Below are 21,569 nucleotides of genomic sequence, written 5' to 3'. Positions count from 1 at the left end.
TCTGAATCAGCAGAAATACGGCGATTATGTTGTTAAAATTTTGTTCTAATTTTTTAAAGAATTTTATCAAAGTTAACTCTAAAACAATAGTTTAACGTCTCCAAGTACCATATTTGTACAACCCTGAAAACCTTTGGTAAATTAAGTTAGAACATCTTTAGAACAATTCCTACATTAATTTTTTAACTTTTTGACAGATATGCGTGACCAAAATTCAGCAATATCGCTCACTTTTTTATAGCGGCCCATGTTTTTGCATTTTCACTTTTAGCACAATTTTATTCTTTTTTCTTGTAAGCAGGAGGTTTTTCAAGGACAAATTTTTGCTTATGGCATTTTTTATTAGTCATTAAGAATTTGATATAAATTTTAACTAATTTACAATTTTTAAAGGGCATGTTAAAATCACATTTTAAAGACTATAAGATTGTTTTAGTAATGCGATATTAATCTTTACCTACTAAATACTCTACATTTTACATTTAGTCAGAATCCGCTAGCAAATAATGGAAATATTAGGTCCGAAAGGCTTAGGTGGGACAGCCCTGTATTGATTATTTTATTTTTTATTTTCCTATGTTACTTGTAAATTTTTATTATTTTTTAAAATATTAAATTAAACATAATGTACTAGATACAAAAAAAAAGTTTGTGACAACATAAAAATATAAGTAAAAAATGTTATAAATAATAAGTTTTAAATAATATTGTATTACGTGTCCTATAAACATGAGTTTAAACGCAAATAACGTCTTCGATAGCCGTGATCGTCTAGTGGTTAGGACCCTACGTTGTGGCCGTAGTAACCCAGGTTTGAATCCTGGTCACGGCAATGTGTAACATTGTCACGGTGAAGACTTTTTTTTACTTTAGTTATTTCTAATATTATTATTATATTAATGATTGTCTTTTATTTCGTTCTCAGAACAAAAATTTCCGCATTGTCCTTTGAACTACAAATTATTCAAATTATTAAAATGATATCTTGATTAAAAAATCTTGATTTTATTATATTAGATCTTGTTTTTAATTTTTTTTCATAAAATGTTTAAAAACATTATTCTTTGCACTTGTAAGATTGCGTACTAAATATGAAGTTGTTATTTGGTCGCCTTTTTATGGTAAATACACTATGATGTCAATTGAAACAGTGCATGAGAGAAAGTTTTTAAAATATCTTTGCCTACAAAAATGTTTTATTTTGCTTTTGTATAATCTCTTGCACAACAAGATAAAGTAAAGTGACCTGTCTTACATCAAGTTTGCAGTGCCACGTATAAACTTGTAGACGCATCGTTTTTTCTTTATTTCTACTGCAATAATAATAATATTTTCTTTGTACACTATACTATAATATGTGTAGTCTTTTTAAACATTGTTATGACTTTTTTGTGTCATTCTCCAAATTCAAACAGGTTAAGAGATCATTATTAGATAACTAAAAATCTTGTATTGTTCATTCTAGAGATCATTGTTAAATAAATTGTAAACAAAAACACGATTAAACCCGCCACACCAAACTTTTATTTCAAACACAACGCGTTTCAACCACAAAGTAGTCATCCTCAGGTGAAAATAAAACTTTTATTCTCACCTGAAGATGACCACTTTGTGTTTAATCGTGTTTTTCTTCATCGTTTCCATACCAAGAGGATCCAAGAAGAAGTAAATAAATTGTAGTTTTTTTACTACTTTTACTCATTATTGTTATGATTATTATTGTTTTATTATATGAATTATTTCTTGTTTTGCAGACATCCTACCCTACAAAACTCAAAACGGCACCGTCACAAATGAATTCCTCCAAAAACTCATCGAAATTCTCCTGGATTTTGTGCGAGCGACCAATGACCGCAATGAAAAAATCTTGGATTTCCACCATCCAGCAGAAATGCAAGCATTACTGGACCTCTCGATTCCTAATAAGGGGGTATCATTACAGCAGCTCATCCACGACTGCGCTACTACTCTCAAGTATCAGGTCAAAACAGGTTAGTATGTGTGTGTAGCAATAAATTTGCGTCTTTATCGAGAGGAAATGTCGCGGTGGAGTAACACGAGGGTTCTAAATTGAATCCAATCAGGGTCGTTTTGAGGCGCGAGGAGTGTAATCAAAGGACAATGAGCTGCAGAAGGCAGGACGCGTGCCTCTGAGGATACTCGATACCACGCAGTCGATGTTTGATGAAATCTTTGTTTGCTCTTAGAAACTTGTAATTCAATGATAATTCGTTATCTACCCCAGAGCAGATTGTGGTGTGAATATGAATTAATTTTCGAAGGGGACGATATACGAGTACATACCTACCCCACACAAATCAGCACTGATAACTTATTTTTTAACTTTCCGAACGCATCTGCTATATTCACATTGTTTATTAACCGTTTCTGACAAAGAGAAACTTGCTAAGCCATGAAAACAAAGGAAATACCTATACAAACTAAATGACGTTTTTTGCATTAAAGCTTGTTGGATCAAATTTTTATGTAAATCCCTAAAAAATAATAATATATGTATACAGGGTGTTCCGTTTTTATTGTTACAAACTTAAACAGGTGATAGAATATTCAATTTTAAGACAAAAGTATCCTATGAACATGTATCAAAAAATGTTACGTAAGCGAGCTACACCCCCTGAAAGAAATGCGTTTGTAATAGGGTTTTCCCACTATTGCAAAATAGATTAAATTACAAGAGTTGGTACAGCTGATTATTTTTAAACACCTGAATGAATTTAAAGATTAATTGTCGAAATTTTTAATCACGGGTTTCTTAAACGGTGATACAAATTTAATTTTTAATTTTTATCCTTTTTATGGTCTGTAAGATAAATTGTAAACTGATTTTACTCAAAAACGGTAAGTTTTATCGAAAAAACGCAAAAGACCTCTTTTTTGTGAAAAACTATCTAATTTAGAATTTTGTGGCTGAAAGTGGCAAAAACCAACCGCCAAAATAGTTAGCATACTTTTTACCCTAAACCCCCCAGTTTCGGACGCCCCTGGGTAAAAATTTCGACATTTTATCTTTGAATTCATTTGGGTGTATAAAGGTTATCAGTTGTACCAAATTTTGTAATTTTATCCAAGATGGTTTCTGAAATATTGGAAAAAATATATTAAAAGATGCAAAATTTTTCGATATATGTTTATAGTAAACTTTTATCTTAAAATTGAATATTCTATCACCTGGTTAAATTTGTAACAATCTATGTATGTAACAATAAAAGTGTATATACATACGTATAATGGGTATGTACAGGGCCATTCACATAAAATGACGTTAATTCTGAAAAACCTGCTATGTGCAAAATGAGTAATTTGTCAGAAAATAATAAAAAACAGTTTCAAAACTCAGTCCTAATAATAATTAATTTGATTTTTGTATAATTAAAATCTTCTCAGAACAAATCATATATTACCATTATGTACAACTAAAAATTGGTATAGAAAAATTTAGAAAGAATTTTTTTGTGGTAATTGTATTGCTTTAAAAAGGTATACCTACCTTCATGATTGATTTGTCTAATTTTTTGTTTGAACACCCGTTGAAAATTCAATTTATTATTTAACACAAACTCAGTATTAAGTGGTAAGTGTAAATACACCACAATTGATTCACTCTGTGTAATAATAGATCGGGAATACTGTGGCGTATTATAGCAGAAACCTATGAAGACCGCGCGCTTGGGGCGCAAAGGTTTCAAGAGGCGCAAAATTTTGAGAAAGATTTTTTTTCTTTAAAAAAAAATAATAAAACCGTATTTGTCGGAGCAAAATAAATTCACGGTCATTATTTTTTCTTAGAACAATGTTCGCTCACAATCCCACAAAATCACAAGGGTTTCTCGAATTTTGACTTAGAAAGCAATTATAACCTGTTTGTGGAAGATAATACTAGAGTATAGTAAACAGGTTCAATGAGCAAGTGAACCAAAAACTTCAGGCTGTGAATATTGATCCTGCAAGCACTCAAATTGTGTGATAATGCAAGTTACCACTATGTTAGTAGAAAAAGGAAGAAGAGATTGAAGCAATTAGATGAGACCGAGACGTTGAATCCAACGGAAAAGAGCTTTCCAAGAGGACAGAGTCGTATTTAGAGATTAATGAAGAATAAGAATTCGGATTTTTGAGCTCCTTTCCAGCTATCACCACGGAGGAAATCAGCAGTTATTGTTTAAATTGTAAATCATCCCCCGTTTTTTTTCTATTTTTTAATTATGTATTATTAACTAATTTCTATAAATAAACAATACGCGTTTATTAAGTAACAATTTTATAATCAATTTGATACTCACCATTACCATTAACAAAATTAATAAAAAACGGAAAAGAAGAGAATGCTATGTCAAACACTAATATGTAAAAAAGTGTTAGTGAAACAGAAAAAAAAAATAATGCGGGGAACGACCGAAATTTTCTTAGGGCTTTGGGCGCCAAATTGGGTTAAAACGCTACTGCGCGGATATGTTACAAAAAGAATTTTTTATGTTCAAAATCACGAGTCGAACATAAGGCGACTAGTTAAAATGCTTTACGACGAGTAGTTTACGACATATTGAGTTATTTTAAAGGTTATTGACATAATATCTGAAAATTAACAAAAGTGCCTCAAAACGTCTAGGGAATCCGACTTCGCAAACCGCTTTAAGGTACGCCGATTGTTTTCGAATCATATACAGTTGTCCAAGAAATTAATAGAACGAAAATATTTCCTAAGTTTTTTGATAATTTTTGAATATTTCAGTGAAAAATGGTCGAATCTAGATTGTAGATTAAAAAAAAAGTGAAAACAAATTTAATTTTTTTTATTTTGATAAAGCTTACTGTAACTTTTTACTTTTGTAAAACTTTGATCAATCGGCCCGAGAAACGTTTTGATTTAAAAATGTACATTAAACATTGATCTTCTCATCAATATTTGTGGATACGCGGTAGATTTACTAAATAAACGAAAAAAGTTACTTTTTGTTGTTTTTCAAATCAATGTTGAGAGAGAATTTTTTTTTCAAAAAATCGTAAAAGAATCTTGTTGGATGTTTATTCCAGTTTTTGAAACTATCCTTACATTCTCTGTGTGGCCATATTGGTTGCTGAGACATGAGATATCGATGATCAAAGACAAAAGGATACTTTTTCATTAAAAGTTAGATATCTCAGCGACAATTTAACATAAAAAGAATATAAAAACCATATTAAAGCTGGATAAACAGGTTATCCGGCACATGCATTGATTTAACTAAAAAAAATCCTCAAGTCCATAGACTAAAAATAAATAAAATTATAATTTTTTGTTGTCCTATTTCTTAGGATTGCGTGATGATCGTAGAACAGAGTATTTTTTGTTAAAAGATCTCACAACGAGCTTGAAGCGTCAAAATATTTTTTTATTATACCTGCATCATAATCCTAAATTAAAACACGCTGCAGCGTGCGTAATTTAGCCTTTATAGCACGCTGAAATTTTAAAGTTGTCTAGGTAACAAGAAATAGTGAAATGTCTGGACCAATTACAACGTGAAAAAATGTGCTTAACAATGTAAACTAGTAACCGTCTCTACGAAAACTATTCACAAACAACCTTTGATAATTTTATTGTGTAAATTCACACTTTTGCAATGCTCATATAAGATTGTAAATGGGCAGGTATAATAAAAAATAGCGTATAACACTCGTTTATAAGCGCCTTTAAAACACTTACGACGTTAAAAGCACTCCGCTGACGCGTCGTGCTCTTAAACCCGTCGTGCGTGTTTTAAAGGCTTGCTTATAAACTATTATTATAATATACTATTTTTTTTATCTAAAGACGACCATTTTTCACTGAGATACAGCCTTTCAAAAATTATCAAAAAGTTTAAACAATATCAAAAAATAGAAAAATTAAGTAATTTTAAACATAAAAAAAGCTGAGAATTTAATCTATTGTGTTTTACTACTTAAAATAGGTTAAGATCGTGTTAGTTGCAACAGATTCAAAAAACAAAAACAAAAACAGGTAGAAATTTGGTGTAAATTTTTTCGCAAGTAACCCCTCGAATTATCTCAGATAATTATGGCGCATCGTTTTTTTCCAATCTCACCCCCAAATCTGCATCCAACGATAAACGTCCGCATCCATAAAAAAAAGACATGAATTAGGTCCCAGGTTGATGGTGGAAAACGGATATCACGTTAAGCCTTGTAAGCTGCGGATTGCAGACGTCCCTCGTCTGTCACAACTATTGCCCTAAAGCCCATCTTCATTCAATTCCATACACTACACACATCAGCAATGTCAAGATAGAGCAAAGCAAACAGATGCTTTTGACACGTATATGAAGGTCGCTTTACTTTTGTTAAAACAGCTTTTGTTGTTCTTATCACCACCATCGCCCGTATGACATCTTTATCCCATCTTTCTGAAATTAATTAAAACAATTTACAGCAAGTCACAATAAAAATAAAGCTTTTATTACGATAATTAAGGAATTATCCTTAAAAAGAAAAGGGAAGGTTGAGTGGCAGGAGTCGGACTCTTACTGCACTAATCTCTGTCTGAATGCGACTGGAATCATGTCCATCGGCTCGGAAAATAACACGCAACAGAAAGCGGAGGGTACAGACATATCTCCAACATACGTTTTTTACTTTTAATATTTAGAAATCCATACCTAGCTGATCAAACCAAAGTTTTAGAGTACTCCTAGTTTTTTATTTATTTATCATTTATTCTTATTCGTTAGGTAAATTGTTATAAATTTGTGTTACTCGCAGGATGAAGAAAGGAACTCGATGTTTTTCTGTTTACTTCTACCGGGTGGGGCATCGGTTACGCGCACTTGATAAATCGCGACTTCAAATTAATTAAAACTGTCGATATTTCATATACCTAACTAATCATTCATAGGGTATAATTTGAGAATTTTTCTATTTTTTTTGGATAATAAATAAGTCCGTAACAGTTTTGTGTGTTTTATGAATTCTTTCTGTTAATTTACCGATAAAGTTTTTACACTAAATGAATCTGTACCTGTCAGCGCATCAAACTTTGATATCACAATTTCAAATTTTGACTTGGTTAGCCAAATAATCGCTTTTTTTATTTAAACACAAACCAGACCCGTGATTTATGACAAAATGGAATAATTTGCCAACAAAAGAATCATTTACTGGTAGCCGACCGCTTTAAAAGGTCTTTTTGTTGTAAACCTTGGAATCTTACCCCAATACGAGCTATTAGACCTGACGTCACAGACGCGACTGTACTGCAGCTAAACATACAGTGTTGCCAGTTGTGATACTAGAGTACCAAATTGATACTAGATTTTTTTACTAGATATTTATATTTACTTGTAAACAAATAATAATTTATATTCTCAGCCAAATACACATTATGTGAATGTTAATATATTTTATTGTATTTTGTTTTGGTACGACCTATCCACTCCTGTCGTTTGCAACATTCTGGCAATGCTGTAAACATATTTTTGACGTACACAGAAAGTGAGGTTAGAACAGATTAAATTACAGAAATGTTGATTACAATTGTTAAAACCATTACGAAACGACACACATTTTTCATAGCAACTATTTCCTTAGAAACAATCTCCCTACACGTCCAGGATTCAAGAAATAAACTTTTATTTGTTTAGCTTCAAAGGTACAGTCACGTACCTTGCTGACGTCACACTAATAGCGCGTATTGCAGTTCCCTATTGTCACCTAAATTTACGATGGCATAAGTAGCAGGTCATAAATAAAAATGATTTTCAAAGTTAAGATGGAAAATTGCGTTTAATTCAAAATCTAATTGGTATTTTTTTTCTAATTTTCTAAACAATTGTAGGAAGTGAATCTGCGTAGGTCAGTATAAAAATTAGAATTAAATCTTTTGGGAGAAAACTACTTTTTATTTTTTTTGACTTTGTGAATGAAAAATTACCAAAAAATTAGAGAATGTACCTTACTAATGCCCAGGTAAGTGTGAAAAAATTCAACAATTTTAATTAATTAGAAGAGGGGATTTTCTTTTTGGGCGTAACGGATGCCCCATCCGGTATATTCAGGTTCTATGTATAGTATAGATCTAGAAATATTTGGAAACAGAGTTAATCAATTTATAAGTGTCATTAGTTATCACCTTCTGGTAAACTACAAATGGCCTGCTACCAAGCTTACTCCTCATAAAAATATCATAAACAATTCTCTTCTCAATACAATGAAGTGCAAAATTTTGACCTGCGGTGTTGAATTTCGACATATTTATGGTAAGGGTATTATTTACGTCCCGCTGTGAGAGCAATAAAAGTACTTGACTCTGTTTCAAAATATTTCTAGACCTACTACATTTAGAATGTCTTATAGAACTCGAGTTATGTTAGAGTTCAAAGGAACATAAATATAAATTCAAATAATTAGTTATCACTGTTATCAGTAAAAGTACATAAAATTTGTATATAAATTGACGTAATTATTAGAAGATGTAACATTGTAATACCGAATCTTTGTCTGTTCGAATAAAGATTTTGTTTTTAAAAATTCATAATAATTTCCAAGTTATATAAGTCTCGAGCCCCAGAGAAAAATGTCATGTAAGATATTCGGAACATGTTTAAAAAATTCTATCTGCCCAAAAATTTTGACATTTGACATTTTTTTAATGTTTTCTTAATGATACTGATGTTCTTGTATTTTTTTTTTATAATTATTTAGTAAAAGTACAGAAATTTTGTCAATAAAAGCCACAAATAACATTAAACAGACTTAGGTACAATTTAGAATTCAGCTTCCTTGTTTCCTCTTCTAATAGCCTGTAGCAGAAAAAATATTTTTCCAACAGAAACAAATAGAGTCAAAGTGCAAAATTTAAACTCGCATAACTTCTAAATTTTAGTAGATAGAATTTTTTTACCATCTTTTTCATGTTCCTGATATTCTCCATTCACGAAGCTTTTGCCCCTAAGCAATATAACAAAGCCGAGGATGACAGGTACCAGTGCACCCAAAACATTTAGCCCTCGATTTGGGATGGGTGACGACACTTCTTCATCCGAAGAATATTCTCATACATAATTATTATTAACCGTAGGATATTAGGTACATGTATAGTATTTTTATTATTTCATTTTATAAAACAAATATTTGTTAAATATTTTTAAATACATTCCAATAACTTTTGAGTCGTTACATTTTTGTTACCACTGATCCGGAATTCTGCTTCTCATTTGAAAGTTTTACGTCACTATCTTCCTCTTACTCCAACAACATACAGTGACATGGAAAAACAAGAATAGACATATTGAGTAGGTACCGAAAACCCTCGATTTTCACAACAAAAGAAACAGGCAGGAGCGTTCGGTTTGAGGGTGTTTATGAAGATTTGCAAGGAGTACGTACGGTTTATGGCTTAGCGGCAACAGCTTCGTGAATGGATAATATCTTACCTTACACGGTATTTTTTCAGGAACGCGAGTTCTGACGCACCCTGTATACATATATTTTCAAGGGCTAACTTAACCTCGATTTGGAATCGACCGCCACCCCAAAGTGAGAGATAGAATAGAAATTAACAAAATTCTTAACAATTTGAAAAATCATGTTATTAAATTTGAATTTGAAAATTAAAGATCTCAAAGTAACAGGTTGTTAAATTTGAAAAAAAATAGACCACTGTCGTGGCATGAAGTACATTTCGGCGTCGGTCGCAGCTTAGTCCACACTCGGTGCACCCTTCAATATAAACAGCGAAGTTTGCACCCCGTCGAAGTGGTGTAATTAAGGGCACTCAAAGCGCCCCCGGCTTTATCCGTGCCCTAGTCAGTGTCCCACGCCGGATTAAAACCACCCTTGCCCATCCCTCCGAAAAGCGCAAGAATGCGATGTTTAATAGTTTCGGGCCAGATTCCTGCAATAGATTTTATTATTTCGACTTGTGTTCCACGTCATCGCAAATTCCAATTACGCAGAATAATTAATTGATATAAAGTGCCACCAATTAGATCACAAGTACCTACATATGTTGCTAATGAACAAGTGTGATTGTTTACTGAACGTACTTGTATGAAAATATGTTTTGAGGACGACGAAAGCTCCTTTTTGTGATATTATACAGAATTGTGTAGTAATTCTTATCATCAATCTGCTATTATTTCGGACTATTGCTCAGAATAATTGAATGTCACTGAACTTGAAACAAAGATGTTATTTGCGGATCATGCACACCCTTCATCGGCGACACGTGACCTATTGGATTAGGGTTAATCCTACAATCAAACGACTCACTGAAACAGAAACATTTTAGTCACTTTTTCAAAGTTTCAGTTTTAATTGAAGTTCCAATGCATTCTTCATAATTTTTCAGGTGATAAAAAACTAGACAAAAATGCATTATTTAACGAGAATTTTAATTCTAAAGTAAACTAAACTAGTACTTATATTAAACAAAACTAGTATTAATGTATAAAAAAATTGGACTAATCGAATACTTTAGAATCGATTTTCGTTATCAAAAAAAGGCTTAAAGAAAGGTTTTTTTTAAAGTTAGGTATAATGTATGAATACCTGAAAAGTGATGGTTGAACAATTAGCTCTAGGTCGTGAAATCGTTCGAAATATTTTTACTGTCCTTATTGTATTGTAATCGGCGAAAATTTGACCTACATATTTTTACATTTCTGGGCTTCAAGACAAGAGCTCTAGAAATTTAAAATTTTGTATGTAAGTTACTTGTAGCGAGGGGACGTGGCAGAAAATGATTGGTAAAAATCGGTCGCACCATCCAAAAGTCGGCCATAAAGCAGGCGCAAAATTATACGCTTAAAGATACAATAAATGTAAGGGGATACAAATTATTTAGAAGCATGAAATATACTTTATTAAATAGTAAAATGTGATAAAACAATAATAATAATGGGTACCGAAGTAAAAATAAAATGCACCCCAGACTCGACCGCCCATGACAACTATGATCTATTTCGCGTGTAATCTGGCAGGTAGCATTAACGCAAGGTTAGGTTTGCTACTCGGATTTCCAACACTAAATTATTGTCGTTAGGATGTTTTCCAAATAAGGATAAGGATAAGGAAAGTCGTGTGATGTTCACACCAGATTTTTTCTATGTAAAATCTCGGACTGGTGATCTACAGGTTAAAATGATCTACAAGTAATTTTCGAAATGTCGAGATATGTTGAGCGTTTTGGAGCTCTGATCAGAAAATGATACATCGATTTATTGAGTGCCCGCACGCGGAGCGCCCAGAAATCGATAATATGAATATGAAACATATTGAGTGAACAGCAAATTATTTTTATGTAGGACGATTAGTTGTCGAGTTATGATTTTTTTATATTCTTTTATATTATATTATTTTATATTATTTTATATTTACATTATATTATATTATATTATTACCAAAAAGTCGAAAAACTAAAACTATAATTCCGAATGTTCGCCTCTCGATTGATTAATTAATTAATTTTGGGCGACAATCTTTTTTTTTTAATAAATTAAAATTCCATTCTAGCGGTAGGTATTAAATACAGGGTGTTTGTGGATTGCGAGCAAATATTTTAACCACTAAGAGAATTTGTTATGAAAAGTCGAATTGAAGACCAAACAAATTCCGTATCCAAATTTTATTTTTGCAATTTCCTCCTATGATTTTCACGAGACGTTCAGTGTCTCTGTCCTTGTTAGTTGGAAGTAAAAATATCAATGAAAATAAATTGCTTTGAATGTTGACCGTGAAAGTTTTTATACAGAAAAAAGGAAACTTTTTGTCCAAATAAATTATCACTTGTTTACACGTGTCAGTTTAGTTAGTCGTTAATGCGCCTTCGGATGAATTGTGCACATCGATTTGAAATCAAATTGTCAATCAAGTCATTATGGCCAACTACTCAAACGCCAAATTAACTAGTGTACGGACATCGCACTTCCAAGACCGATTTTCACTAAATGTTTGGGCAGGGATCATTGAAGATCACCACATTGGACCCCACATATTACCTCAACGTTTAACTAGTGCCGTTTATCTGGATTTTTTGGAAAATGTGTTGTCCGATCTTTTGGAGGACGTGCCCTTGACGACACATGCGGTATTTACAAGTGGAGCTCCATCAGATAATGCCAAAGTCGTCACCAATGGATTGAACAGTCATTTTCACTAGAGATGGATTCGTCGCCAATGTCCACCGCGGTCACCAGATTTAAATTCATATGCTTTTTTGGGGGTTCACATGAAACAATTAGTGAAATAGTGTACGCAGCTCAAATTTATACCTTCAAAGGGCTGTGTGTGCGAACGCAAGCTTCCCTAGCCCAAAGTGTTCAAGAAGTGTGCATTGCCAACAAATGACCACATTTCGAGCAATTTTTTATAATAGCAAGTATTGACCCACTAACATTGACACTGATCTACCCTAATGTAGCGATAATTTTTTTGTCTTTACGCTGTTTATGTTCCAAAGTTTTATCTTATGAATGATTGTAAACATCGTATTAAGACATAGGCGAGGACGGATTTTCAGCCTCAATTTATTTTTAATTTTAACTCAGAAATGACGTGCTTTCGATAAAAGTTGTAATAACGAAAGTTGTTTCTTTTCACGAGTCCTATTAGTGGTTAAAATATTTGCTCGCAATCCTCAAACACCCTGTATAAGCGGTTACGATTGGTAGTTTTGGATTTATGGAGTATGTATTAGCTCAAAATTTTGAATGGAAGAAAAATAAAAAATTACTAACTTCTCAGCTCCAAATGTGTTTTTGTACTCTTATACAGGTTCTACCAAAAAGGTGTTAAATAAAAATTATATCGGAAACCAATCATTTTAACATGCATAAAAAGCATTTTGCAAAATCATCGCAAAATAAGTTTTAGCGAAATAATTTTGTTCCAGGACATCCAAGATTTTTCAACCAACTTTCTTGTGGATTAGATTTAATCTCGATGGCAGGCGAATGGCTAACAGCTACAGCTAATACCAACATGTTCACTTATGAAATCGCTCCTGTTTTCATCTTGATGGAAACCGTCGTCATGACACATATGAGAGAGATTATCGGAAGTAACTGGGTGAACGGTGACTCAATTCTTGCTCCAGGTAAATAAAGCAGTTTTTTCATCGACTTGCTATAAAAATGTGCACCGTAATCGTGAGCTTAGCAAAATTTTATTTCGCTAGAATTTTTAATTAATTTGTGTTTCATCCGCCCGTGCCGGATTAAAAGCATAAACATGCAAATCTGATCACTCCAAGCGTCAATAAGTAAGAAAATTTGTAATTTAAATTGTGGGAATTAATTCGGTTAGCAGATGGTGCCACTTTATATATGACGACTGCAATTTACTGCAGCTTTAAAATTTCATAGACGATTTATCAATTTATTAAAGACTTGGTTATTCTGCACTTATTTATTTCTATTCCAGGCGGTTCAATATCCAACCTGTACGCCTTTCTAGCAGCTCGACACAAGATGTTTCCCAATTATAAAGAAAAAGGGATAGCCACTATACAAGGACAACTTGTTATGTACACTTCAGATCAAGTGAGTAACAAAAAAAAAACGGACGGTTAGAATATTTTGACGAATAAAACACTGTATTATTAAAATTACAATATTGGTTATAAAACCAATTTTATTTTTTTTCGAAATTCTGTAATAATAGTACAGAATACACAAAGAATAGTACCATAATACACAAATTGATGATTTTTTTTCAGTAGGTATCTGTTCAATGTTGCAAGATCTGCCCTTTCAGCTAATTAAATTATAGAATACATTATTTGAACGGCCAAAATTTAACCTTTGAAGAGCTAGTTCTCCTGAAAACAGGCTCAAACTATTTTTTATCATGAGAACTTTTAATTCAGTTGTATGTTCACTGACGGACAATAAAATCCAGTAGGTACACTATTTTTTGCTGGTTAAGTAGGCATTAGCATGATATAAACTTTGTCAATGTCAAATAGTTAAAATGCCAAAATTGAAAAGAAACAAAAATATACTGTCTAAATTGGAGGAGGGCTATAGCAAAAAGCAGTTGCAAACTAATAGAATTTGAACAAGAGCACAATTTTAAGAGTAAAGAAAAGATGGAAACAAGAAGAAATAACCTCTTTTTTAAAAATACAGGGTGTTTCACATAATTTTACGAGGCCTGCGCCTGTAAGATGCAATCAATAATAGGTACATATTCCGATACCAACTCGATAACAAATTTTGAAAAATTGCATAGTCTTCTCTAGTTTGTTCACCCTTTCAAAATTTACAACATTTTTAGTTAGTTAGTGATTAAGATAGGTAAACTAGAATCATATTCATGCCGTCTCTTGATAGAACAAATGATAATTTTTTCTGAAAAACTGCAGTTTATGACCTTTAATGAAACAGTGATTAGTTTGACAACTACTGTCATGGGTTTCCAAAGAATACATAATTAAATGTGTATTTCTTGTATCTAGTGTTTTCTGACTTTTGTATATTTGGGTGCGTACATTAGGCGCAAGCCTCGTAAAGTTGTGTGAAACACCCTGTACGTTGAAATTTCAAAGAAGACAAATTTACGCATTGAAAAAGTTAGAAAAAAACGTGTTACTTGATATTTACAGTGTACGGGAGTACAGACTTTCTGAAAAAAAATTAGATTTTTTTAAATTGAAATAAACAGAAACTAGATAAAATAAATTAAAGCTCATCAAAAGCTTCTGTTTTAATAGTACAAAGAAAAAACGTTATTGTGAATCTAAGTATGTAAAATAAAGAAAAATTCCAAGGAACTAAACTTTATTCCAGAAAAGTATAACATATCTTATTTTCCAACTTCAATAACTTGTAGTTTTTAAACAAAAAAATTAATTATCAAATTAATTTTTATCCATATTAAATATGTAAAATTCTAAACAAATAGTTTGACGTTTGTGTGGAATTCTAAAAGAGTAACTTGAAAAATTGTGATAGAGTGTACTTTTGCATTTTCTTCACTTTTCTCTTGTACGAAGTGATCTATGATCTATGATCTATGTACAGAGTGTTTTCTTCACATTACAAAAAATTGTAACCACATATTTTATATTTTACATCTAAAAGTAACACCAATAAAAAAAAATAAAAGAAAACTTAAAATAAAGTAATTGCCGGAAAATAAGCGTTTTCAATTGTTCACAAAGTGTGTAAAATGTTATTAAAGGTTTCAGAGGAAGTTCTAATAAATTTTAATTTTTATCATGAAACTCTATGTAGTGTGTATTTGTATTTCTGTAATGAAGCTTTATGGGACAATTGTTTATTTGACAAAACAGTGTTATTTTTCGAATTAGAATTTGTGGTTGCAATTTTCGCACTATTAAGAAAGCACCCAGTATAGGTTTAATGATAAAGCCTAAATACCTATTCAGTTAAATATTAAAAATTAATTGTTTTATCTTGAAGTGTTTGTAAACCACAAGCAAGCTTTTTGACAGTGTAACATTGGCAAATATTTCCGTTTCAGCCTGTGCAACACCCTGCCGAAAATGATTGATATTTTTCCTCTTTCAGAGTCACTATTCCGTGAAATCCTGCGCTTCAATTTGCGGTTTAGGTACCGACAATTGTTTAATGGTGCCTTCAGACATTCACGGTCGTATGATTCCATCAGAATTGGAACGTCTGATCCTTGATAGAAAAACCAAGGGTCACATTCCCTTCTTCGTTTGTTGTACTTCCGGAACGACCGTGTTGGGGGCTTTCGATCCGATCAACGAAATCGCCGATATTTGCGAAAAATACGGCATGTGGCTACACGTTGATGTATAAACACTAATTGTTTTTCCAAAAAATTAGACTAAATTGGTTGGTTTTAGGCCGCTTGGGGCGGCGGTCTGCTCTTGTCCAAAAAATACCGCCATCCAAGACTAACTGGAGTTGAACGGTGAGATGAATAATTCCGTAGTTATAATTCTGAAGCTAAGTTGTTAAGCTCTCCTTCGTAGCCATAAATTAACCGCGTAACACCTAAATTAATTGAACCTTTTTTCGGCTCTGCTCTTAATTGCATCAACATTAATCTAGAAACTAAAAGCTGTTCCATTATTTAACCTCTCCACAACAAGAGTTTCATTTTTCGTCGCTCAGTTTTTCTTACTTGAAATTATTTTTTTCAAAAAATTGATCGCCGACTGTTCGTTCTCCTTTAATAAAAAGCGTCCCCTTAGAGAGCAAAAGCTTGTCAGGATTTCGTTCTGAATGTAATCCTTGATTATTTGAGAATCTGCCAGATGGTGTCGCTTAAAACAATGGCAAGAGTTATTTGTTCCCATTGGAAATTCCAGATATAATTTTTTCTCGAATTTGCTTAATTTGTTAGTGAGTGAATGTGGCGGATTTATCGCTTATCAAAGTCAATTTGAGTGTTTCACCCTCGACTCCACCGACACTTTGACGGAGGAGAAAAGTGTTTTTAAACCCATAAGTAGTTTTGATGCAAATTGAGGCGCATTTTAGGGCTTATCAGTGGCTTTATGGGAGGGACTCTATCGATTTTATAGACAGTTCGCCAGCCTAAAAGAATTGATAGGTAGTGCGAATACGCAGTGTGAATCTAAAATACAAAAATGGAAATTTTTACTAAGTTATTTCATAAAACATAATTTCCTACCACTCGTTTATTTAATTATTAAGTTTTAGGGATTATGTACAAACACTCAAAAATACAGTTTTCTTTCAAAACATTAAGGGTTAGAAATATTTTTAGCTTTAGTTAATGGAAATAAGAAAATTAACAAGTAATTAAAAATTTCATGCGAATCTATTTCTTTTTGATTAAAAGAAAGAAAAATTATTCATTTTCCTAAAACACATATAGATGTTTACGGTTTAGTAAATCAATTTAAAATAAAGAAACCACTTATTATTCTCACAAAAAATAAACATAAATATATCTAAACCCCATACAGGGTGCACCAGAATTCGCGCCCCAGAAAAAAATGACATGTAAGGTAAGGTACCAGAAACTTGGAAAAAATGTTAAAAAAAATTTATCTCTAAAAATTTCGAAGTTATGAGAGTTTAAATTTTGCACTTTGTCTCTGTTTCTGTTGAAAAAATAATTTTCCAAGTTTTTTTGCTACAGGCTATTGAAGAGGCAACAAGGGAGCTGTATCAAATTGTAACTCTGTTTAATTAATTTTTTTTACCTTTACTTGATAATTATAAAAAAACATACAGAGTGCGCCAGAACTCGCGCCCCAGATAAAAATACCTTGTGAGCTGAGAGAGCAGAAACATGGAAGAAATGTTAAAAAAATTCTATCTACAAAAATTTCTTTTGAGAGTTTAAATTTTGCACTTTGACTCTACTTATTTCTGTTGGAAACATACTTTTTCATGTTTTTTTGCTACAAGCTATTAGAAGAGGAAACAAGAAAACTGTAGCCTAAACTGTAACTCTGTTTGATGTTATTTGTCGTCTTTCATTGGCAAATTTTTTGTACCTTTACTAACTAATTATAAAAAAACATATACAAGATCATCAGTATTATTAAATAGACATAAACAATGTCAAATGTCAAAAAATAAATGTAAAAATTTTTTGAAAGATAGAATTTTTTTCATGGGCCTGGTAAAGATACCAGGTAAGATAAGAATCTTACTTGCAATTTTTCTCTGGGGCGTGAGTTCTGACACACCTTGTATAATTTACATACAAGATGAATATTAAGTATGGAACCAAACGGTTTTTTTGAACTCATTTATTTCCAAATAATAATGATTAATATAAATTATAGTAATAAGTAATATAAAAAATGTGATCGTATTTTGAGAAGAAGATTTTGTTTTTGTTTTTGTGTTATGCGATTTTTTTGTCAAAATTGCATTTTAATTTTTTTTAAATGAATATAAAGTAGATAGTTGTGATCCATAACCTTCATGAGAAAAATGATTTTATACTGGGTTGTCATTTAAAAAAATTAAAAATTTTGTAGAACTCAAAAAAAGAAAATTTCGAAAAATTTTATTCTTGATCAAACATCACATTTTTATAGTACATTGTCATTCATCAATTATTTTTTTCAAAAATTAAATAGTTTAGACAAAAAAACGTTTAGTTCCATACTTTTTATTTACCTGGTATGTATTTAAATAATCATTTCACTGAAAAATATCAAAAATCTTATATTTCTAATAAATCCTACTAAAATTCCAATGAAACAAAGAAAATTAAGCTTATAATCCTTCTGTTATTTTTTCAATTATTCTTAAAACACAAATCTTCTTCATTCTCATTGCAATTATTGATCTTTACGGTAATTTTATTTAATATCATTTTCAGTATTATTTCTTCATTAAACTAAACATTTGTTGCATTAATTTGACAACGATATGAAATTCCAGGGCCGATTCAGTGACATGGAATCCTCACAAACTGATGGGCGCACTATTACAGTGTTCCACCATCCATTTCAAAGAAGACGTAAGTCCCTTCTGACACATTGTAACTTAAACATTATACATATTCGATTATTCCAGGGATTACTAATGAGTTGTAACCAGATGTCAGCAGATTATCTTTTCATGCAGGATAAACTCTATGATATCAAGTATGACACTGGCGATAAAGTCATTCAGTGCGGTCGTCATAATGACATTTTCAAATTATGGTTGCAATGGAGGGCTAAGGTAGTAACACTTTATTTGTTTTTTTTTTGGTAGTTTGAGAAAGTAAAAAAAAAAGTGTTCCCCAGGTGAGGCTCGAACTCACAACCCCGGCATTGCTCACGACTACTGTCTTATAAGTACCGTGCGCTAACCAATTGCGCCACTGGGGATGTGCAAACATTTCTTCATAGAACCCGTTTTGAAGAACAGTGGTACAATTAAAAATTTATATTCACATTTTTTATAAAAATATAAAAAAAATGATACTTACTTTTAAACAAACATGAAAAATGTATTGCCATTCAACAAATTCTCTTAATTACAATAGCGTTACATTTAATTTTTTAATTAAACTTTGAAATACAGGGTGATTCATCGGGACTTCCTCCAATTATACTTAAAATCGAGAAAACATATTTTTTAATACATAAACTGTTGTTTTAGGGCGACGAAGGCTTTGAAAAACACATGGATAGATTGATGGAACTGTCCGAGTACATGGTAAAACGGATCAAAGAACAAAGCGATAAATTTTATTTGATCATGGAACCAGAATTGGTGAACGTTAGTTTTTGGTACATTCCGACACGTCTCCGCAAGGTGCCACATTCACCAACACGAGAACAAGAACTAGGAAAAGTAAAATTAAAGCCAAATATAGTGAAAAATTCTAAAAAAAAATTTCAGTTGTGTCCTATATTGAAAGCACGAATGATGCAAACTGGTACACTCATGGTAGGCTATCAACCAGATGACAGGAGGCCAAACTTTTTCCGAAATATCATCTCTTCAGCTGCTGTTACTGAAAGCGACGTCGACTTCCTCCTGTCAGAGATGGACCGACTTGGGCACGACTTGTAAACTACTCATTTGTTGAACAGTATGTTTTTGTTTTCGTTCGTTTGTTGTAAAATATTACAAAACTTATTATTCATGTTGTTCATATCTACTCTAGTAAAATTTTCTCTCAAATTATGATAGTTCAATATTAGGTAGTAGAAAAATATACAAACATATCGAGTTTTTGATCATTTTTCATAGGTAGAAACGGCCAAAACCCTTTTTTTATTAGTAGTAAAATATACTATTTCTTATCTTATCATAAAACTAATAAATCGTATTTAGTCACATACTCGTATTAATGTTAATTAATAATAACACACTTTTGTGTTGAGTTAGATTATAAAAAACCTTGAAAGGTCAATTATCAATTTACGTTTAATTGAAAGTCAATTAAATACATTGGACCGTATGAATAAAGTTAAGTAAATGCTTCTACTTGTAATAGTAAAAGATAGACGTAACTTACATTTTATAGGAAAAAAAGAGACAAAACTATAGCAAAAGCCTTTGCTACTTTTTATTCATACTACCCATTGTTAATTAAATCATTCGTTTAAAATAGGTAAACCTAGGAATAGAAAATTAGATGCAAAATTACTTTATGCTATTGTTATGCAAATATACCAAAAATATACAGAGAATTTCAAAACGATTTGTCCGTTCTAGATAACGTTGACAACGTCTCTTGGTTACAAAATATAGTATATCAAAGTGACATGATAGTGATATGTCACTTTGATGTATGCACTAGGGACTGGACAGTGAAATCCACTTTATATACAAAGTGATCCACAATAAATGAATCTGTTGGCAATCCTGACTCTAATTTTGAAAGCTTACCATTGTAATGGGCTTTTGATTAACAACAATTTGCGAATCTTGAGAGGTTGTACGTCAAGTATTTGTCAAGCAAAATCATATCCCGTTGCAGTGTTTGAAATTATTAATAAAAATCCTTTCAAATCTGTTACTAAGAGACTCAGTCTTTCTGAATCACTTTGAATTTTGATTGTGAAAACTTTTGCTCATACTGTCTACAATTTTAGAGTCATTGGAAATTCAAGTAAAATCAACCAATTTTATCAACTAAAAACATATCAGCTAGAGTAGTACTCGTTAATAAAAAATAAATTGAGAGAAAACTTTACGACTCGGTAAAAATCTCGATGTGTTACAAGATTTGTGATAGAAGTCTTGCTTCTTGTTAATTTAGTCGATGTCCAGATTTTATTATTTATTGTAACAAAACAAAACTATTAAACATTGTTAAATAATGTCTTAAATGTAAATTATTGCATTAGAAAATACCAAAAAACACTAAGTGTGCGTAGCGTATATTTCTAATATGGTAAAAAATGTGTAGCTGACGCAATAATGTTGTATAGAAGAAATTTTAAATTTTCCTTTGCTATATTAGATTTAAGTCACATGGTGCTTTTTCTGTTTTGTTCGAGTTATTTTTTTCAATAAAACACTTTATTAGAGTGCTACAAAATTAGGGGAAGCACCAGTTATTTTTCAAAAAGCATTTACGGTCCAAAGAAAACAAATATAACGAGTTCCAGTGAGTTTTGAAAGTTGTTATAGATGTTTATATGGTTAGAAAATGAAATGTATAAAATTGTTGAAACTGCCAAATTATAGAATATTTGTTGTTTATTGAGTTGTTCTTCCAAATCAGCGGTGGTTATTTATTTATATGTTACCAACTTCCTGTATGTGAAACAACAAAACACAAAGTCTTCCATTTTATATAAAAATATTATTTGAAAAAAATCGCTTGTTCAATGGCGAAATGTATACATGTACTAAATACATTATTATACAGTCTACGGGCCCGAAATTCAGTCAATGACGTTGAAAAAGGGTTTCAAGATCTCATTTTTTTCATTTGGGAATTTTGGGTCACCGGTATAATTATGTATTATACCAAAGTATTATATTGCCTAAATGTAAAAAAACTTAAAATGTAGTTTTATCTCGTTTAATTAGTTGCTTCTTAGCATCCAAAAATTGTTGTAAAGATCCTGTATGTAAGGTATCTATCAAATAAAAGAAGTGTATATATACCAACAACCCAGTTATTTAATTAAAAAATAT

General features: G+C 31.6%; 2 protein-coding genes and 2 non-coding genes across 4 annotated transcripts in view; 2 read left to right on the top strand and 2 right to left on the bottom strand.

The window, feature by feature from the left end:
• LOC123010837 overlaps positions 1-6,390 on the bottom strand; it is a 29,803-nt gene extending 23,413 nt beyond the window's left edge. Inside the window, exon 1 of the mRNA XM_044407986.1 lies at positions 6,087-6,390. Within this exon, the coding sequence (XP_044263921.1) occupies positions 6,087-6,124 (38 nt within the window). The 5' untranslated portion in view covers positions 6,125-6,390. The remainder of the gene's footprint in view (positions 1-6,086) is intronic.
• The window catches only part of LOC123010835 (glutamate decarboxylase), a 29,503-nt gene extending 7,958 nt beyond the window's left edge, over positions 1-21,545 (top strand). The window contains exons 2-10 of the mRNA XM_044407983.1: positions 1,755-1,991; positions 12,887-13,090; positions 13,417-13,535; positions 15,528-15,779; positions 15,833-15,900; positions 18,363-18,441; positions 18,498-18,647; positions 19,071-19,265; positions 19,314-21,545. Coding sequence (XP_044263918.1) covers positions 1,755-1,991; positions 12,887-13,090; positions 13,417-13,535; positions 15,528-15,779; positions 15,833-15,900; positions 18,363-18,441; positions 18,498-18,647; positions 19,071-19,265; positions 19,314-19,487 — 1,478 coding nt within the window. The 3' untranslated portion in view covers positions 19,488-21,545. The remainder of the gene's footprint in view (positions 1-1,754; positions 1,992-12,886; positions 13,091-13,416; positions 13,536-15,527; positions 15,780-15,832; positions 15,901-18,362; positions 18,442-18,497; positions 18,648-19,070; positions 19,266-19,313) is intronic.
• Positions 761-832, top strand: Trnah-gug. The gene has a single exon. It is a non-coding gene; the product is annotated as a tRNA-His (tRNA).
• Positions 18,705-18,796, bottom strand: Trnai-uau. The gene is given in 2 exon segments: positions 18,705-18,740; positions 18,759-18,796. It is a non-coding gene; the product is annotated as a tRNA-Ile (tRNA).
• Positions 21,546-21,569: the final 24 nt, after the last annotated feature.

Source organism: Tribolium madens, unplaced genomic scaffold (assembly GCF_015345945.1).
Source record: "Tribolium madens isolate multiple individuals breed KSU strain unplaced genomic scaffold, Tmad_KSU_1.1 Scaffold_91;HRSCAF=231;Tcas5.2_LG7, whole genome shotgun sequence".
NCBI lineage: Eukaryota > Metazoa > Arthropoda > Insecta > Coleoptera > Tenebrionidae > Tribolium > Tribolium madens.
This window is presented reverse-complemented; position numbering and strand designations above follow the sequence as displayed.